At 43.7% G+C, this 18,564-nt stretch overlaps 1 protein-coding gene across 4 annotated transcripts in view; it reads right to left on the bottom strand.

The window, feature by feature from the left end:
- nos1 (nitric oxide synthase 1 (neuronal)) overlaps window positions 1–18,564 on the bottom strand; it is a 72,967-nt gene that overhangs the window by 43,840 nt on the left and 10,563 nt on the right. For all 4 annotated transcript variants that reach the window (XM_077241654.1, XM_077241651.1, XM_077241652.1 and 1 more), the window contains exon 3: window positions 14,877–15,003. In XM_077241654.1, the coding sequence (XP_077097769.1) occupies window positions 14,877–15,003 (127 nt within the window). The remainder of the gene's footprint in view (window positions 1–14,876; window positions 15,004–18,564) is intronic.

The raw sequence follows: 18,564 nt of genomic DNA, 5'->3' as shown, positions 1-18,564 counted from the left end.
CCTATCCTCTTCGTATACTATTGAACGAGCCAATGTAATTGGCGTGCGTGATTCGCATCACACACTCCGCCCCCGCGGCGCGGGTATAAATACTGAAGTGGATGCACGCACTAGTATTTCGCTTTGGAGCCGATCGTTTGATGTCTCTGAGAGTGCTGTTGTCTACAACGAGCGAGTGTGTCGGTGTTCTTCAGGAAGACTCTCCCAGTGCGGCGATCGCGAGCTTTGAGCTCTCAACTGCTGTTTTAACAGCAACAAATTTCTAAATGTTTGTGTGTGTTGATGGCTGGTTAGAGGGCGGAAAAGTGAGTGCTTCACTGTTTCAGTTCTCTGTTCAGTGTTGCCGCGGTCATTCTCCTGTGTGCTCCGGCACTGGTGACGTTCCTATTTTCTGAAAGAGCAACAGGGGTGAGTTTGCGTCTTTTTCAAGATGTCATTCCGCCCGTGCGTTTCTGGGTGCGGTCGTTCCCTGTCTCTCTCTGATGGTCACAACTGTTGTGTCACGTGTTTGGGCTTACAGCACGCTGAGACAGCTTGTGTGGACAGCTCATGTTTTCACTGTGGGAACATGACTGTCGCAGTGTTGAGGGCGAGACTCGCCTTCGTTAAACAGCGGAGAGCGAGTCCCCATTACCACGCCCCAACCTGCACGGGTGCTGTGTGGGATGGGTGACCGGAGGATAGTGTTGGATGTCCCGCCCGGTAACCATTCCCTGTGGGCTCCTCACTCCTCCCTTCCACTGCAACAACTGGAGCCTCCTGTGTTGTCTGCTGGTCCATCTGTAATGGGTGGGCCAGCGGTTTCACTCGGGGCTCCCCTGGAGGACAGGATGTCGATTGCAGCATCGGAGGGTGAGCTGACTTCTAGAGATGATGACTCGGCTGCATTGTCTCCCTCCGGGAGTTCAATGTTGCCCGAGCCGGATCGAGAATTATCAGCTATGCTGAAACGGGCCGCCGAGGCTGCCGGGCTCGAGTGGAACCTCCACCGTGTCCCGTTCAGTCTCGGTTGGAATCTGGAGTTTGGTGTCTTATCAGGTGGTGAACAGCATCTTTCTCTGCCAGAAACTGCCTGAATAGCTTCTCCCCCTCATTTCCCTTGATGGAGGAACGGTGAAGGGTTGCGAAGGGTCCCTCCATTGGAGCGGTCTGTCGATGGTGCACCTGTGTCCGGCGGCCGCTGCCTTTTGGGGGATCCTCGTCTCCCCCCTAAGGCCTGTGAGTTTCGTCCGTTCCAACGGGCAGAGCTTACAAAGCCTGTGGGCAAGCCGCTTCCTCTTGTAGCCATGGCGTTGCTGCAGGCTAGGGCACCCATGGCATGCACGAGGGTAATCCAGACCAGGAATGGATGAGATGCTCTTGGAGTGGCACGATCACTCCCTCCCCCCGGGTGAGGGCCGGGTGGAGCCTTTTGTTTGTGTGTGTGTCTGTTCCGCCGCTGGCTCCCTAAAAAAAAAAAAAAAAAAAAAAACCGGAGCAAGCGGTACCCACACTTCAAAGAGAGAGCAATTTCATCTGTTCCTGGGTCCCAAGAGGGCCAGTCTGGCGGGTGTGACCCTGTATGGCCTTACGCCCCTCAGCTCCCCCTCTCAGCTCCCCCTCTCTCTACTTTGCTGCCCCACCTCAGGCTCAGCTACCCCGCTCAAGTCAGTGATAATCATCACATTAGGTGTTGAGCAGTCGTGCTCCTGAAAATTCAGTGATATTCATCACACCGAGTGTTGAGCAGTGCTCCTGACTTGTGCGTGCTTATCCTGCTGGCGAAGGATTTGATATAGCCGCTCCTCCAGCCGGTATGAAGGCCAGTTGTAAACTCGTTCTTCGTGCTACTAGGTTGTGGGTCGTGACCATCTTGGCCCAAGATCGGTCTGCAGCTCCGACCTGAAAGACATGTGCTTCAGATCTCTACCTTCCGCACCGCAGGCCATCCTGTGTGTTGCGTGTAAGGGTGGAGTATCAGTACAGTGTCCTTCCCCTCGAGTGCTCCAGAGCCCGTTGGGTCTTCAGGTCAACTGGAAGAGAGTAATCTCGCCCACGGGCTGAGTATCTCTTTTTCAGTTTTGGAGATGGACTCGGTCTAACATGTCTCTCCAATGAGAATGTGTTCAGCTGGTGTTTGAAGTGAGAAAGGGTCCCACTGAAAGAACTTTCAGAGGCTCCTGGGGTATATGGTAGTTGCAGCCTTTGGCTTCCTCCATATGTGACCGCTTCAGCGCTAGCTTCATGATCGAGTCCCGAGGTGATCGTGGCAGAGCAGCTCACCCTGTGTGACTATAGTTCATCCCGGTCTGCTGCCAAACCCTCTTCAACAGAGGGGCCATGTACAAAGGGCGTGTTTTAACGGGGGCCGGGGCGACCCTCGACTACACGGGCATTCGTGCCTCGAGTTGTTAGACATTGCGACCGTTGCGCAAGCTTCCCTTGCATGTCACAACTCACCCGTCACCTTGGAGTCAGAAGCTTCTGAGGACGCTTTGTTCAACTCTTCCCGCTCTACTCAATCGTGCCGCCATAGAGCCTCACGACAGTTATAGCCAGGGCAAGTGGAGACTCCATCCCCTGGGTCCAGCTGGGTCATGACCATTCCGGGGACGCTCAGTTGCCCCTCCGGTTTCGTCTTCCTGCCAGTGTTTGTATAAACTGAGCGGACTACACTTGGACAAACACTGGCTCTCAGCTGCCCCAGGGGCCCGCAGAAATGCGTTTAACCCCAGTGAGCTTTCTAAAAGCGACTGTGACTCATGGTCGCCTTGCGCCTGCTCAAGTCAGTGAATTCATCACACTTCATGTTGAGCAGAAATGCTCCTGAAACTCAGTGAAGTTCATCACACTGAGGTGTTGAGCAGCAATGCTCCTGTAGCTCAGTGAGTTCATCACACTCAGGTGTTGAGCATAAATGCTCCTGTAGCTCAGTGAATTCATCACACGCAGTGCTGAGCAAAAATGCTCCTGTTGCTCAGTGAAGTTCTTCGCACTCAAGTGTTGAGGAGAAATGCTCCTGAAGCTCAGTGAATTTATCACACTCAGGGGTTGAGCAGGAATGCTGATGAAGCTCAGTGAACTTATCACACTCAAGTGCTGAGCGGAAAATGCTCCTGAAGCCCAGTGATCTTTACATGTTGTGTTGAGCAATGCTGCTGTCTTTTTAAGCCCGTCGCTTGCACCTACGTGCAAAGTCAGGAGAGGAACAGGTCTTCATAGTTGCCCCTTATTGGCCCAACTAGACCTGGTTCCCATCGACAGCCTTCCTGACTTACCCTGAAAACTCTTTCAGGGAAGGGGCACGATGGCACACGCGTTCTTCCCCTGGTGATTCCGGGCGGTCTTACATCTGAACGCGGAAGTTCAGGTGGCTATCACAGGCATGTGATAGTTACCATCACTTCTGCGAGCACCCCCTAGAAATGGGTAGCGTGCTTTCGCCTTTAGAAGTGGAACCTAGTCGTTGAGTGCGTCTTCTCTCCAGAGGAGATCCTGAAAGCTTTGATCACTTCAGTGCTCTCTTTCCTGCAAAATGGGTTGGATTAGGGTTTTTTCCTTCACCCTCAAAATGATGTTGCCTCGGTGTTTAAACGATGCTCATCGTGTTGCAGAAGTGTGCAGAAGCACGTTCTGATCGTCAGGTTCCTGAGGAGCAAGGTCTTGTAAATCCTTGCGTCCCTCTTTATCCTCTTGGGCCTTGTCCCTGGTGCGATGCACTGCAGAGACCGCCCCTGAGCCACTGCAGGCAGTGAGTTAAAAATTTTGTCATATCAGTTCTCCTGCTCGCCTGGTCTCTACTAGAGGGTAGGGACTTGCTCGCTTTCGGTCAATGCATTGTGCCTGGAGTCTGGGCCGGCTAACTCTCACAAGCTGAGACCCCGGCTCAGATTGTGCCCAAGGTTCCTACCTATCCCGTAATAGGAGCAGGTGGTGAGTCTGCAAGCGCTGCCATGGAAGAGGCAGATCCAGCCCTGGCTTCTTTGTCCATTCGCTTGGACGTGCACAGAACGCAAGCCATAGACCTCAGACCAGCTCTACAAATATCTGTTGGAATTCAGCAGAGAGGGAAGGCTGTTTCCATGCAAAGTCGCACTAGTGCTTGCCTTCATTTCGGTAAAAATCCGAGATGCAACATGTCCACTTAGGTGTTGAGCTCCTCTATGATGAGTGTAAAGTGCTCCGCCTGGGCGTTGACGATATGCTTTGCTAAAACAGATTCTAGAGTTGGGGGCTGGACGACACCTAGTTGAACCGCTGCTTCCCGTGGGCTCCCTTCTCATGAAGCCAGATTCACCGTGAGCCGGTTCAAGTGTCGGCTTGCTACGCCATTCCCCTCCTATGGACTGGATACGTGCGCCTTTCTACTCCAGTTGAGTTCCCTTAAAATTGAATCCTGTTGAGTTCCTCCACACCCCTCCGACGTCGGACTTGCGGAACGTCTGGTGTTAGGCCTACCACTCGTAGGCAGTGTGGAACCTGTGTTAGGCTGGGTCCATATGTTGCGGTCCCTACGGCGACCCCATATGTGTATTCTTCCACGATACGGCTCCCTGTGGTGAGCCCGTGTCTTCCCTCGGCAGAGTCTCTCTGCCGTCACTGTCCGGTGTGTCTCCCCCGTCTTAGGCTGGAGCCACCCCAGTGACATTCCATATGTTAGACTGCCCGGTTTCCGCCCAGTTCATATGTGTATTTCCCACGTTACCTCCCTCTGGGTTGGATATGGCTTCCGCAGCGTCCCTTCCTTGCAATGTACGGGGAACGCTTTCCCAGTGGTCCTGTAGGAACAGCAGTGACTTCCCTGGCCTAAGCCCTGTCCTTCCCCGCCTTAAATTTGCGGGGGCATCAGGAGGCTTTGGTTTAGGCACTGGAAGGTGGCAGCGTTAGTGGCGTTTTCAAAGGTTATCCCCATTCAGTCGACCGTCGACTACGTCTGACGTTATCGACTGAAAGGGAACGTCCTGGTTGCGTATGCAACCCACCGTTCCCTGAAGGAGGGAACGGAGGACGTAGTCCCCTTGCCACTACCGCTGGACCACCGCTGACCCCGGGTTACTCTCGGCTCCTCAGCGAAAAGCAACTAGTGCGTGCATCCACTTCCGTATTTATACCCGCGCCGCGGGGGCGGAGTGTGTGATGCGAATCACGCACGCCAATTACATTGGCTCGTTCAATAGTACTCGAAGAGGATAGGCTCTCTAGCGAGATCGCCATTCAGTCGACCGTCGACTACGTCCTCCGTTCCCTCCTTCAGGGAACGGTGGGTTGCATACGCAACCAGGACGTTTTTCACCTATATTTAACAGCGCATATACAAATAGTACAAATACAACAGCCATTTTTAAAATCATATCCAATGGTTGAAAAGAAAGGAGTAAACACGGTCTTTAGGCAATCAAAATGTTTGATTGACATTTTGATTGTTGTCAATCAAAATGTTGAGCGGTGATTCGTTCCATATGTTCCCTGTCAGAAAACAAATGGATAATTCGGTAAATCAAAATTTTAATTTAACAGAATTTATCAATTTATTGCCTGCTGTAGTTGTTTTAATTCACATCCTTTCTAAAAATATGAAAGTGTTTGGTGTAATATATTCTTAATATCTAAGGCTGTCAATAAACTAATGTCATGTTGTTTTATATTTTCTTTGTTCATTATTTATTTTGTTGGATTTTAGTTGGACTTAGTCAGAACTGTTTCAAAAATAGTGATCTGCATGATGCCTACTGCCTTGCTCAGTGATGTTGAATTTAAATGGCAAGTAAAATAAAGACATGTTATGTTACATTGGTGATGTAATTGTGTTGTCTGGAAGGGACTAAATAAAAAAGTATTTTTATCAGCTGAAATGCAGAATACAAATGTTTTTATTAAGTTAAATGGACATTATATAACAGTTTCAGGTTATGTTTTAGTGTTGGTAACATGTCCCACATCGTCCCACATTTGGTTTGTTTGATGGTGGTCACCCTATGTGTGACTGTAGAATTTCTTTGAATTGCCATGAATTTAATTCCACTTCCTGTATTTCCAATTCAAATTCAAATTCAACTTCCTGTGGGGCGAAGTCAATTCAATTCAAATTCCAATTCATGAATTGAATGGAGGTCAATTCTGAAATTCTGAATTTTGCACAAGCCTGGTGAAGACAAATGATATTTGACACCAATGAACTTCCTTTGCAAAGTTATTTATTCTCATTAAGCTATTTTAACAACCAGCACATTAAGGAAATAAATTATACTCAGTGTCAAAGGGATAATCAGCATTATGAAGGAAAGTTTAATTGAGCTTTGATTTTCAGAGAGAATAAAATACTCTCATTGGCTTTCCATTCAAAAGATGACTGTAATTTGCTTCATGTACAAATGTATCAGAAGTTGACATCTTGGAAATCAATCTAGCAGCCATTATATTCCTTATGAAAACCCAGTTCACAGGCCGACGGTTTCGACACCACATCACTCGCATAATTGTGGTGGTTTCTGATGATATGAATGCAAACTTCAATATCAGCCCTGGCCTATTATGTTCACTGTCCCCTGAAAGAATAGTGGGCGTCCTTCTACTCAATCGATTTAATTCTACTCAGAAGACAAATATGTTTCTGGCTACACAACATACAGGATTATTATTTCAAAGCCATCACGCTTGGCTGGCACGGAAAACACCACACTCAATTTTACGCATGTGAGACAGCTGAAGTAAAACGGATGAGAAGAACAATCTTGTCACAAGTGAAACGAGAGGACAAAAGCGGATATGATACACCCTTACATGTATACAAACGTACACCGTGACAGGAAGGCAGTGTGAAAGAAATGGTGTAAAATAAAAAAGAAAACTTCAACTGAGGATTCTGTGTACATGACAGCGTCGCCCCGAGCAACGACTGACACACACACACACACACACACACACACACACACACACACACACACACACACACACACACACACACACACACACACACACACACACACACACGTTCGAGCGGGGTGGAATAATCGGCAACATCATCGACACTTGGAGACCACTTACCCACACAGGAGCACTTCAGAAACAAGCACTCGATACACTCACGCAACATTCACAGACCAGCAGAGCACACCTTCACTGCTGCACCTCGTTATTCAACTTTGCTTGATAACAGGCACTGCAGGGGAAACTGCTTTGTCTACGTCTCATCCCTCTCATAATACAGCTGTATTAATACAAGCTGCGCACAAAGCTTTATTGTGTAAAAGAGTAACATGAGCTGATTTGACAAACTAATTTCACAATCTGTTAATAAATACAACATTGTGGAATGACTAATCAGATGAAAAGATTGTGTTTCTTTGGATGTCATGGAGATTGTCTGTATAAATAGGCTTACCTAATATTAGCTTATAAATGTCTTTCCATCCTTCTAATATTTCTTATCCGTCCGTCTATCTATCTGTCTATCTGTCTGTCCATCTATCTATCTTCATTTTCATGGATATAGATTGTACTGTATGAATATATGTACAATAGCCACTGACCAATTTGGGATGTATATTAAATGGCATCAATGAATGTAACATCTCTTAAAATACATGTATAGATAATGCTATCATGTCAAAATTATTTGCATCACCAATAGAGCCCGACCGATATATTGGCGGGCCGATATTAGGCACTTTCCTAACTATCGGTATCGGCATTTATAATGGCCGATAAATGAATATTTTAAAAAATGCGGGTGCGGTGATTCATATAAGGGTGGCGCTGCCAATAAAGCACCCAAAAGCTGTCACAAAGAACTGGCAAAAGTAATGATTGTGTACATCAAATACAGCAAGGAGACATTTTAATTGTTTATTAATAAACAAGTCTTTTCAGTCAGTGTCGCTGCAAAGTTGACGACGCTGACTCGCGATCTTCAGTGAACACGCCAGAGAGAAATGCACATTTCATACGGAATACAGCAGAGAGCAGTCTGTCTTTCGTTTTGTTCTGTTTAAAAGTAGACATTTCAATACAAATATATTTCTCAGGCCTATACGCTGATTTTCGGTTCATTTATGAGACGAGTTGCAGTTCACGCGCCGAGTGTCGAGATTATCTATTGTCCGCTATATTTACTTATTTATTAAATTCAGGCAATTGGTTGATGAAACATTGATTAAAATTAAGATACAATTAATACAAAACGAAATTCACTTTAATGAAAGGCTTTGTGCTTTCTGTCTGAGGTCTCTGTGAAAGTTTTAAAGCACTTTAGTGCCGCTTTCAGAGCTTGTCACGTCCGTAACATTGTTTTTTCCTCATAAATGCGAACACGAAAAATAAAATAAAATGAATATTTTATGTTCTGTTGAGTAAAGTCAAGTCATCCTCATTTATATAGCGCTTTTAACAATGTAGATTGTTTCAAAGCAGCTTTACAGAGATAAACATATAATTTAAGGTAACAGAGATTAGTTTGGTTTTATAGTGGTTCTTGAAAAATGTTTTTTCCAGCTAAAGTTAGTTTTGATTGATTCACTTCCGTCTAAATGATCATTTGTTATTAAATTAGGGGCCGCTAAGACGACACCGTTCTCTCTAAACAGACTTTAAACGTGAACCTGTGATAGACGCTGATGGTGTTCACATGCGCATTAAGAACTGATTCTATAGTTATGTGCGTTTGAATATATGTGCGCAGGTTTGTAATTCCTTACAAAGCATGCCTAAACAAACTACTTGTCTTGTCTATAAATTTTGATGCAGAATTTTATTTTATCTAATCACTTTGGGTAGGTACGCGAACCGAAAAATTCCACAACGCTTTATCTGTAGAGTGGTATAGGGATCCTCCATTGGGAGAGGCTAGTTGGCACTTCAGCAGCCAACCCTTCTTCATCCGTTGGGTAGTAGAGTATTAGGCTACTTTTGATTTGCTTAGTGTAATTCAAAGAATTGATTTCTCTGCTACCAGCCTCTGTCACGTATTGTGTGAGCTTGTGACTATCGCAAGCGCGCATCTGAGAAGTCCTGATTATATTGTCTGCTCTATTTACTTCTTATTTATTAAATCCAGGCAATTGGTTGATGAAACATTGATTAAAATGTGTTGCGCGAGCGACAAATCTCCGACAGTAAACTGATGCCCCATTCTGCTTTGTAACGGGTCGCGGGTAAACATATGTTGCGAAGCGAGCGATAACGGCCGCGTCAGGTGTACACAGTGTTAAAGCTCATTCTGCCTATAACGCTACGTTACAACATCATGCAATATTCCAATCATTTATATAATTATAACACTTTATGTTTCACGTTTAGTACATTTTGCTTACTACTTATTTAAAATAGTATAAAAGTACTGTACATATGTAATTAAAAACGTTTTCATTATGATATTATTAATTTTACTTTAGTAAAAAGATCTGAGTTCTTCCTCCACTGGTAGAGATTAGAGGAATTAAGACTAAAAATAGAAGATAATAAGGTTTTGTCAGTGGCACTTTTGATATATTTATTGATACAAGTTATGTTTTGTATAACATGACTAAATTAAAGAACAAAGTCGTTAGTGAAGATTATGCAACAGTATTTACAATATAATATAACATGCAATGCAAACTAGTTTGGTTACAGCTCAAATGTATCATTCTCATTCTATCATTCACCCTGTCTCCACTACATATCTTTGTCACACAAGTGTTTGATCACCACATTTGAGAGATCATTGCAAAACGTATATATATTTATTCTCTTTATACTGTGTATTCTATATACAGTACCCATCAAAAGTTTGTACACACCAATAGAAAAGTGTCCAAACTTTTGACTGGTACTGTACTATAATACACATACATAATATTGTTACTGTATTATAATATACACATAAATAATATCGGCCGATATATCGGTATCTGGCTTTTTTTTATCGGTATCGGCCCCCAAAAATCCATATCGGTCGGGCTCTAATCACCAATCATAAATATGCAAATATTGATTAATATATTGCAATATTCATAAAAGATATAATTGCATCATATAATATAAATATAATTGCTATCATATAAATAGCATCAATAACGCAACATCTCCTTATAAAATACATGCAAAAATAAAAGTGTCAAAATTCTTTGCATCGCCAATCCTAAATATGCAAATATTGATTAATATACAGTATTCACATATTCATACAAGTATGTACTAAAGGGTTTCTACATTATAGCATTTTCTAAATTAGCCAAACATTATTTAAAAGAAAAGCATAAAAATAGTAATAAAGACAAATTTCTATAATTTTTGCAAGCAAATTTTTTAGATGCAAAAATGTCAAATTTAAACTTAAATAAATTTGTAGGTGATCAAGTGTCATCCATCTGCTAGAAAATGCAGCCCCTGACATGGTAAATAATAACAGACGGTTATTTTATGGCCGCTGTGAAGTGATAAACACAATAGCTAATGGTAAATATGCATTTAGTATCATAGCAATTAATAAATCACATATTATTTGACTGGTGGAATGCAGTATTGACATAAGCATCCAGGAGAGAAACGATCTGTTTTATAATTTAACTTATGAGGGCATGGAATAAACAAAAATGTAAATGATAAAATAATGTTGCTAATTTTTCACGCACAGCTTCAAAGGCGGCAACATCATTGTTTAATGATGTTAGCAGCTCATCTGTCCAACTGCTTCACACCACTTCCACTGGGCGAGCAAGCCTTATTAGTGCTTAAATTATGCAGGGCACTGCTGTTAGCCTTGGAAAACTCAGTACATTTCTAAAAAACCTCAACCACATCCAACAGAATGAAAGGTTATTATCATCTCAAACATTTCAAAATATCACACTTGTGTTGCTTCAGTGCGTTTGCAAGAACTAAAGCAACAAAACATGCATTCTGTCTACTGTATGCAAGGTTAACTTTCCAGAGAACAGACACTTCTTACAAAAAAAAACAAGCTGTTCCATTTACAGCTTGACATAGAAGAGTAAAACAAACTGTCTAAAGCAACCTAAAGAGAAAGCTCACTTATCTCAGCAGGAATATGCTGTATATCTAACAGTGTGTCAAGAATATTCTGGGCATGCTTGAGCAAATTCATTACGCACCATTGTGTGTCAGTGTTAATATGCTAAAAGTGCAAAATGTCAGCATTCACTTCTGTTATAACAGGTTATTATAGAGTAGCTAAGGTCTCAAACTGTCAGAGTGAAGTGTAGATTGGAAGGTACAAGTGAATGTGTTATCGACCCTTAGCCTTTGCAGATAATGTCATATCTGACTAGCCATTTAAAGTCAGTGTGACTGAATAACACACACTTAACCCTTATGCGCAGTTCGTTTATGCCTGCTACAGACTGTGCGATTTCGCCAATCCTATAAGATCATTACAAATCACATGGATCTAATAATCTTGGGTACGACATGCATGTAGACTGTACGATGATGACACCTATGGAATCGTAGGCTAGGACGCTAGTTAGTGTACAAGAATAAAACTTCAGTATGCGCTAGTGGTAAACAAATAGAGAAAGATGAATCTCACTTTGGAAATTGTGGTTTTTATGTGCGCTGAAAAAAAAGAAGAGGTATTACTAGAGAAAGAGAAAGATAATTACTTGGAATGCCAATTTTGCAAATGGAGCTTGAGGTAATATCATTTTAAGTTTTAGCACCATGTTGCGTTGATGATGCTAAAATTTCTGGAACTGTAAGAAAATGATCACTGGCTATCTTTGGTCACAAGACCATGAGAACGGCCATCTTCGAATCTCTCTCACTGTACCACAGAAATCGCCACGATTGGTCATCTTTCGTCTCAGACAGCCAAAAATCGTTCAGTAGTACCGTGCAATACGCTGATTTCACACAGCCGCCATTTTGAAATCGAAAGCGAGGCTCCGGTGGGAAGAACCCCAGAAGTATAGTTTACACTATTGGATGTTACTATCCAATATATTATTGTGTGTGTGTGTGTGTGTGTGTGTGTGTGTGTGTGTGTGTGTGTGTGTGTGTGTGTGTGTGTGTGTGTGTGTGTGCACGAGCGTACCACATTGTGGATGTGTTAGTGTTGCCACTTCATTATTTGTGTTCTGTGTTGTGGCTGATTAGGTGAAATTAGAGTTCGTTTAAAAGACAATGTACTAAAAACTGAAAAGTTTTTACTTCGAGTTTTTCGCATATAGATGATACCAGTCAAAACGATCCCCATTTACACTGATCCTTGAAACTGTCTAAAAAGGCTATATAGTATGCATGTCAGGCCAGTAGATGGCGATGTCACTTTATAAAGAAACACTACAGCTGTGTCGGCCTCCAAATGCGTCTCTCATTTCCCTTGCAATGAAGGATCCTTTGTGGCCTTGTCTGTTTGATTTAGAGAAATTGCCAAATTACACTTTTAAACATAAGTATTGGGTTTCAGTTTACTCAAATATCTGATACAAATGTAAAATAAATAAATAAATAAAAAAAACACTTCAAAAAAGTATACATTCATTTCAATGTGGGGTCTGGGGAGAGCAAAGAACAATGATCAGTTAACAAAACAAACGTTAATAAATGCTTGATTAATCAAACTGTAAGTAAATGTTAGCTAATGCATTTACTAATGTTAAAGTCCCCATGCAATCAAAATTGCAGTTCTTTTGGTTTTTAGTACGAATATGTAAGCCTTACAGTTATCTAAGCTAGTGTGCTCCAAAATTTTAATTTATAAGATAAAAGCATTTAAAATTTACAGTCTCACCTCCGCAAATATTGATCGATGATTTGATTCTGCACTTTAGCTTCCCATCAGACTTTCTGTCTAATCAAATGCTCGTTTAGAATCTAAAGTGTCCTGCCAGGCCGCCACCCAGAAATTAGGAGGAAACTGCGGCTTTACCGAGCTCAACGGCCAAACTGTGATGTAAACGAAAAGCTATTGGCTATTTTTAAAAGAGCGAGGAGCTGTTCGATATGTCTCACCCTGTCTGTTTCAGTGGACATTACGTCAACACATTGAATAATGCTGTGCGTTTCAAGGCATTTCAGTTTGCCCTTTAAAAATTGGGACCTTATTGTAAATTGTTACCTAAGAAAAGTATACTAAAAGTGGCTGGATGATACATTACATCTAAACGGTAGGACTTTTTGGCTGTTGGTTAGATTTTGTGAAGGCTCTCATAAGAAATAAATTTTAGTACAAAAAATGTATACAAATATGCAAATTATATGCAATCTGTTCTAAAAACAAATCTGCAAAAATACCCCAGACCACCTTTTTAAGTAGACTAGGTTGCAATTGTCTGGTCTACTTCAAAACCTGTAGTGCAGGGGTGCCTAATCCTGTTCCTGGAGATCTACCTTCCTGCAAAGTTCAGCTCCACCAACCCTGATCATACCGACTGAACCAGCTAATTAAGATCTTCAGGAGCTCTGATAATTACAGGCAGGTGTGTTGGATCAGGGTTGGATCTGAACTCTGCAAGTAGGTAGAGCTCCAGGAACAGGATTGAGCACCCCTGCTGTACGCACAAAAACAAACAAAAAAAAGTATTTCCTCATCAGGAACACGAGATGCCACCTGTGCAGATCAATCACTTTAAAACTTCAGCATTTTACAGTCCAAACCAGATGCAAAGAAATGCAGCAACAAGTGATAAAGGCTATTTCTTTGATGTAAATCTGTGTATATCTTGGCATTCTGTTGATCACACACATTGCACTACATAGCCCTACTATATTATATTATATATATTATTCGTTAAATGTTGTCTGATTGGCTGCAGCAGTTTTTCCCTTATTGCGGAGGAACATTGTGCCTGGTCAGACATGCTCTAAGGGTTCATACATCATCTCAACAGTCATTGCATCTTTCTGTCACACTATTAGTGTCAAGCATCGTGCACAACAATCACATTCTAACTATGTCCCATGTTCCTGTCTTTCTATTTCTCTTGTACCCCCCTTCCCCCCCTTTCCTCGTCTTGCTCACTGATGATTAATCATCCACCAGACACTGTATTACGCGAAAGAGAGAAAGAGAGCAACTACGTCTTGGACCACACAGCTGCATCCATTCATTCCTCTGCTTTCTTGGATCGCCCCCATCCATCCGGTTTCTTTCAGAGGGATAATGGGTCACAAGAGGCCAGATGAGAGAGAGTCATGTGCTGATGTGAAATGTAAGCACTGCTACCCCCACCACCAGGGCTGTAGAAACGCATGCTACACCAGCACTGCTGGCAGGTACAGAGAAGACCATGATACAGGCGCTAGACTAGATAGGCTTTCATATGGTTACTTGCAAGTAACCCTACTTGAAGTACTTGAAGCACTTCTGCAGTTAATTCAGCTTGAACTTCTTGACATGCTTCTTGACTGAATTTAAATCTTATTTTGTAGATAATTTCAGTCATGGGTTTGATTTGTATTTTTGGTTTTGTGTAATGAAAAAAAATGTAAATTCAGCTTAAAGTTACAGATTCTTCAGAACACGTGTTATATATGTGTGCGTGTGTTACACTATACTTTCTAAACGGCTCTTGCATTTCGATTTTCATATATGCATACCTATATGGTTAGCAGTAATAAGCATTGATTTTCACTGCTGTACATGACCCAAGAGAATAGACCTATTGTGATCCATGAGTTAAGAACCTCTGCTTTAAATCCTCAAGTACATTTTACGGTAAAGTTCAGTTCATCTCAAGAATTAGCAAATAAAACGATGTATGTGGAACTATGTCCTGTATTTAAGAATAGGACATTGACTATCAGCCAGCTGTCAAGCAGATCAGGCCATATTTACAGTAGAAGTACAACTTCAATATTTCTGGACCTTTAAAACAGAAAAAAAAAATACTGATAGATTACGGACTCACTCGCAGTCCTTCAAAGCCAAATGTGAAGCCATTTAGACTGTATTTTACCTGGTCAGTCTCTGAGTAAGGGTTGTTAAGCACCGTAGGCATGTTGTCCTTTCTCCAGAGGTCATCAAACACTCTGTCATTATCCGACGCCAGCTGGGGGTTCTGTCCATTTCCCACACCAAGGTCTCTGAAAGTCACAAACAGTTCAGGTCACGCCTCAAACATCAGCCAGAAGGAAACAAGTCTAGATGTATGTACAACTACTCAAAACACATTCGGTTATATTATTTAATTATTCTTGTCAATTGTACGTGTATTACGTTTGTGTTAATAAACTGAGAGAACTAGTCAAATTACAGTCTGTCATAATCAACAGCATGCCTCAGACATCAACCATAAAGTTTAATTTGAATTCCATTAAAACGTTCATTTTTCAAGGCTACCAATGTGCACTCTGTCGTTTAAATGAAATGGTAAATTGCCTCAATTCCATTCATACTCATTTTATTTCATAATCAGATTTAGCTAGTCTTCAAAAAACCATGCTATCAGATGTATAATGCACATTTAAAAATGTAAACAACAACACTTACAGAACATTTTTTCTAGGTGACTTTGCATTGCATGATGGGACTTATAGTAACACATTCAACACAGATGTGAGAAAAAAGTAAGAGAAGCATGATTTGTTTTGGATGAAATGCTGCCATCTCACTAGTCAGATTGAAATTCCAAGCACGATTATAATGTGTTTAGTAATATAGTAAAGAAATCTGGTGAAGTGTGCATTTTTTCAAACGATAAAACACTAAGGCCATTTGTGATCATTGAAATCATTTGTTTGATTGCAGACTTGCCCGACAACAGCAACAATGATTAAACCAATGGCGAGAGTTTGGGGCGGGGCTTTAATGAAAGTCAATGCTTGGAGACGAGCATTATTTCTGCCATCTGTAGCCCGAAAAAAACGTACTCGGTTACCTAACGTAAACTCGGTTATCTCTAGAAGTATAGCTTACGCAAAGGGAAAGATTCATCTTTGAATCTCAGATATTAAAGCCAAAAAATTATCCTTGATTTTTGTATCCATTGTCAACGCAGTGCAGCAGCTAGCAGACCTAGAGCAGGCTGTCTAGCGTGCTCATAGGCTACCCTGCGGGAACTACAGCAGCCTATAGCTGAACCCGACGTGACGTCTCGTCCAATGAAGAGCTCGCGCCTTCACATCGTCAGAGCCCGCCAATATGGCCGTGGCTTAGCGTATATAAGCAGGGTTCGTAGGCTGATTCTCTGGTTTTCATGGACTGAAGCGAAAAACACTCGTGGCGCAGGCACGGCAGGTTACGCAATACTCGTTCCCTCTTCTAGAGAGAACCGAGGTTACGTTAGGTAACCGAGTACGTTCCCTTACGAGAGGTTCTCTCGTATTGCTTACGCTACGGGGAACCCTTTGTCAACACCGTGCGCCAGCATCCACTTATGAGTCCCAGAATTTCGGGGATCCCAGATCAGCGGGAATAAGCGCATGTATATATAAGCACATGTATATAAGCACTCACAGGTAATACAGAGCGGCGACGCTGGTCAATGTATAAGCATATAGCACATAACCTGATACAGTGCAGCTCAACCAGAAGAGCTAGTCACATGAGAGTAGTTTGCGTATGATAGTATCTGGGCAGAACCGACCTCTCACTAAACTGACAGTAGTTTTGCCTGTAGGGTGGGAACCTCCAGATTATAGAATCTGACAAGGGTGGAAGGGGAAGCCCAGCCCGCCGCCACACATATGTCATGAATGGAAATTCCACTGGACCATGCCCACGAAGAGGCCATGCCTCTGGTGGAATGAGCCCTGACGCCCAGTGGGCATTGCTGACCCTTTGCCGTATAGGCAGCTGCATTCGCGTCTATTCTCCATCTGGATAGACTCTGTTTCAAGGCGGCGAGACCCTTGGTGCGCCCACCAAACGAAACAAAAAGCTGCTCAGAACACCTGAAAGGGGCGGAGCGCGTAATGTAAGCTCTCAGCGCCCTGACCAGGCAGAGGAGATTAACATCACTCTCACTATCGGAAGCTGGCAGAGCCGATAGCGAAATGACCTGTGCTCTGAACGGAGTGCCAATCACTTTAGGAACATAGCCATGTCTAGGTTTGAGGATGACTCATTCGACTCATGAGTCATTCGGGCCAAACTCAAGACACGCGGCGCTAACAGACAGCGCGTGTAAGTCCCCCACACGTTTGACTGACGACAGAGCGATCAGAAAAACGGTTTTAAGTGATAAGTACTTTAGATCCGCAGAGTCTAAAGGTTCAAAGGGGTATGCTTTCAGGGCCTCGAGGACCAAAGAAAGATCCCACATGGGAACTGAAGGGGGGCGCGGAGGATTCATCCTTCTGGCTCCTCTGAGGAAGCGGATGATGAGCTCGTTCCTGCCTATTGACTGGCCGTGCGTCGATTCTGAGAATTCTGCAAAGGCTGCCACATAGACTTTGAGCGTTGAAGGGGACCTCCCCTTTTCCACCCGCTCTTGAAGGAAACCAAGCAACCGCGAAACCCCACACTCCCGTGGGTCCAGGTTTTTGTCAGCGCACCATTTAGAGAACACAGACCATTTGGACGCGTAGAGCCTTCTGGTAGAAGGAGCTCTAGACTGCGTGATTGTGTTCATTACTGCGTCTGGCAGGGCAACGGGTAACCGTTGGTCAACCATACGTGCAGAGACCAGCGCTCTGGATGGGGATGCCAGGTTGAGCCGCGAGCTTGCGAGAGGAGATCTGCTCTCACCGGAATAGGCCACGGGGCTGTCTGTGACAGCCGCGTCAGCTCCGGGAACCAAGTCTGGTTCTCCCAACGTGGGGCTATGAGGAGCACTGATTGGCGCATTTCCCTGATTCTCTTGATTACCTGTGGTAACAGAGAGACCGGAGGGAATGCATATAGTGGGCGGCTGGGTCAGGTTTTGGCCAGCGCTTCCTGGTTCTTTGAAAAGAACTATGGGCAGTGAGCGTTGTCGTGACAAAAATAGGTCGACTTCCGCTTTGCCAAAAAGGCGCCATAGCAACTGGACTGTTTCGGGGTGCAGGGACCATTCCCCAGGGGGAACATTGTCCCTGGACAGTCTGTCTGGGCCGTCATTCAGATGGCCTGGCACATGCGCCGCTCTCAGCAAACGCAGGTGGTGCTGAGACCAAACGAGGAGGCGTTCTGCCAGATTGCAGAGGTTTCTGGATCTGACACCGCCCTGACGGTTCACATAGAACACTACAGACATGTTGTCCGGGAGGAAACGCTTCAGCGCATTCTCAACCGCTGTCATTTCCAGACAGTTTATATGGAGGAGTTTTTCCCGGTCTGACCATAGGCCAGAGGCTGGTCTGCCTTCGAAGAGCGCGCCTCAACCCGAGTTGGACGCGTCTGTCGAGATGACCTTCCGGTATGAGACAGTCCCCATACTCACTCCCGGCTGGTACCAGTTAGGCACTAACCAGGGCTGCAGAGCTGTGATGCAACCTGACCGTCGAAGGCAAATCTCAAGAATGGCCTCGACGGGGTATTATCTGAATCTGAAAATAGGCATCCTTTAGGTCGAGAGATATAAACCAGTCTCCTGGGCGAACATGCGCGAGGAGTCATCTGGTTGTAATCATTTTGAACGGTCTTATCATAAGAGCTTTGTTCAAAGGTCTCAGATCTAGTATGGGTCTGAGACCCCCGTCCTTCTTGGGCACGAGAAAATAACG

Source organism: Siphateles boraxobius, unplaced genomic scaffold (assembly GCF_051911475.1).
Source record: "Siphateles boraxobius isolate OS27281-9 unplaced genomic scaffold, OSU_SipBor_1 24, whole genome shotgun sequence".
NCBI classification, from domain to species: Eukaryota; Metazoa; Chordata; class Actinopteri; order Cypriniformes; family Leuciscidae; genus Siphateles; species Siphateles boraxobius.
The sequence above is the reverse complement of the archived record's forward strand: the minus strand, read 5'-3'. Positions and strand labels throughout refer to the sequence as shown.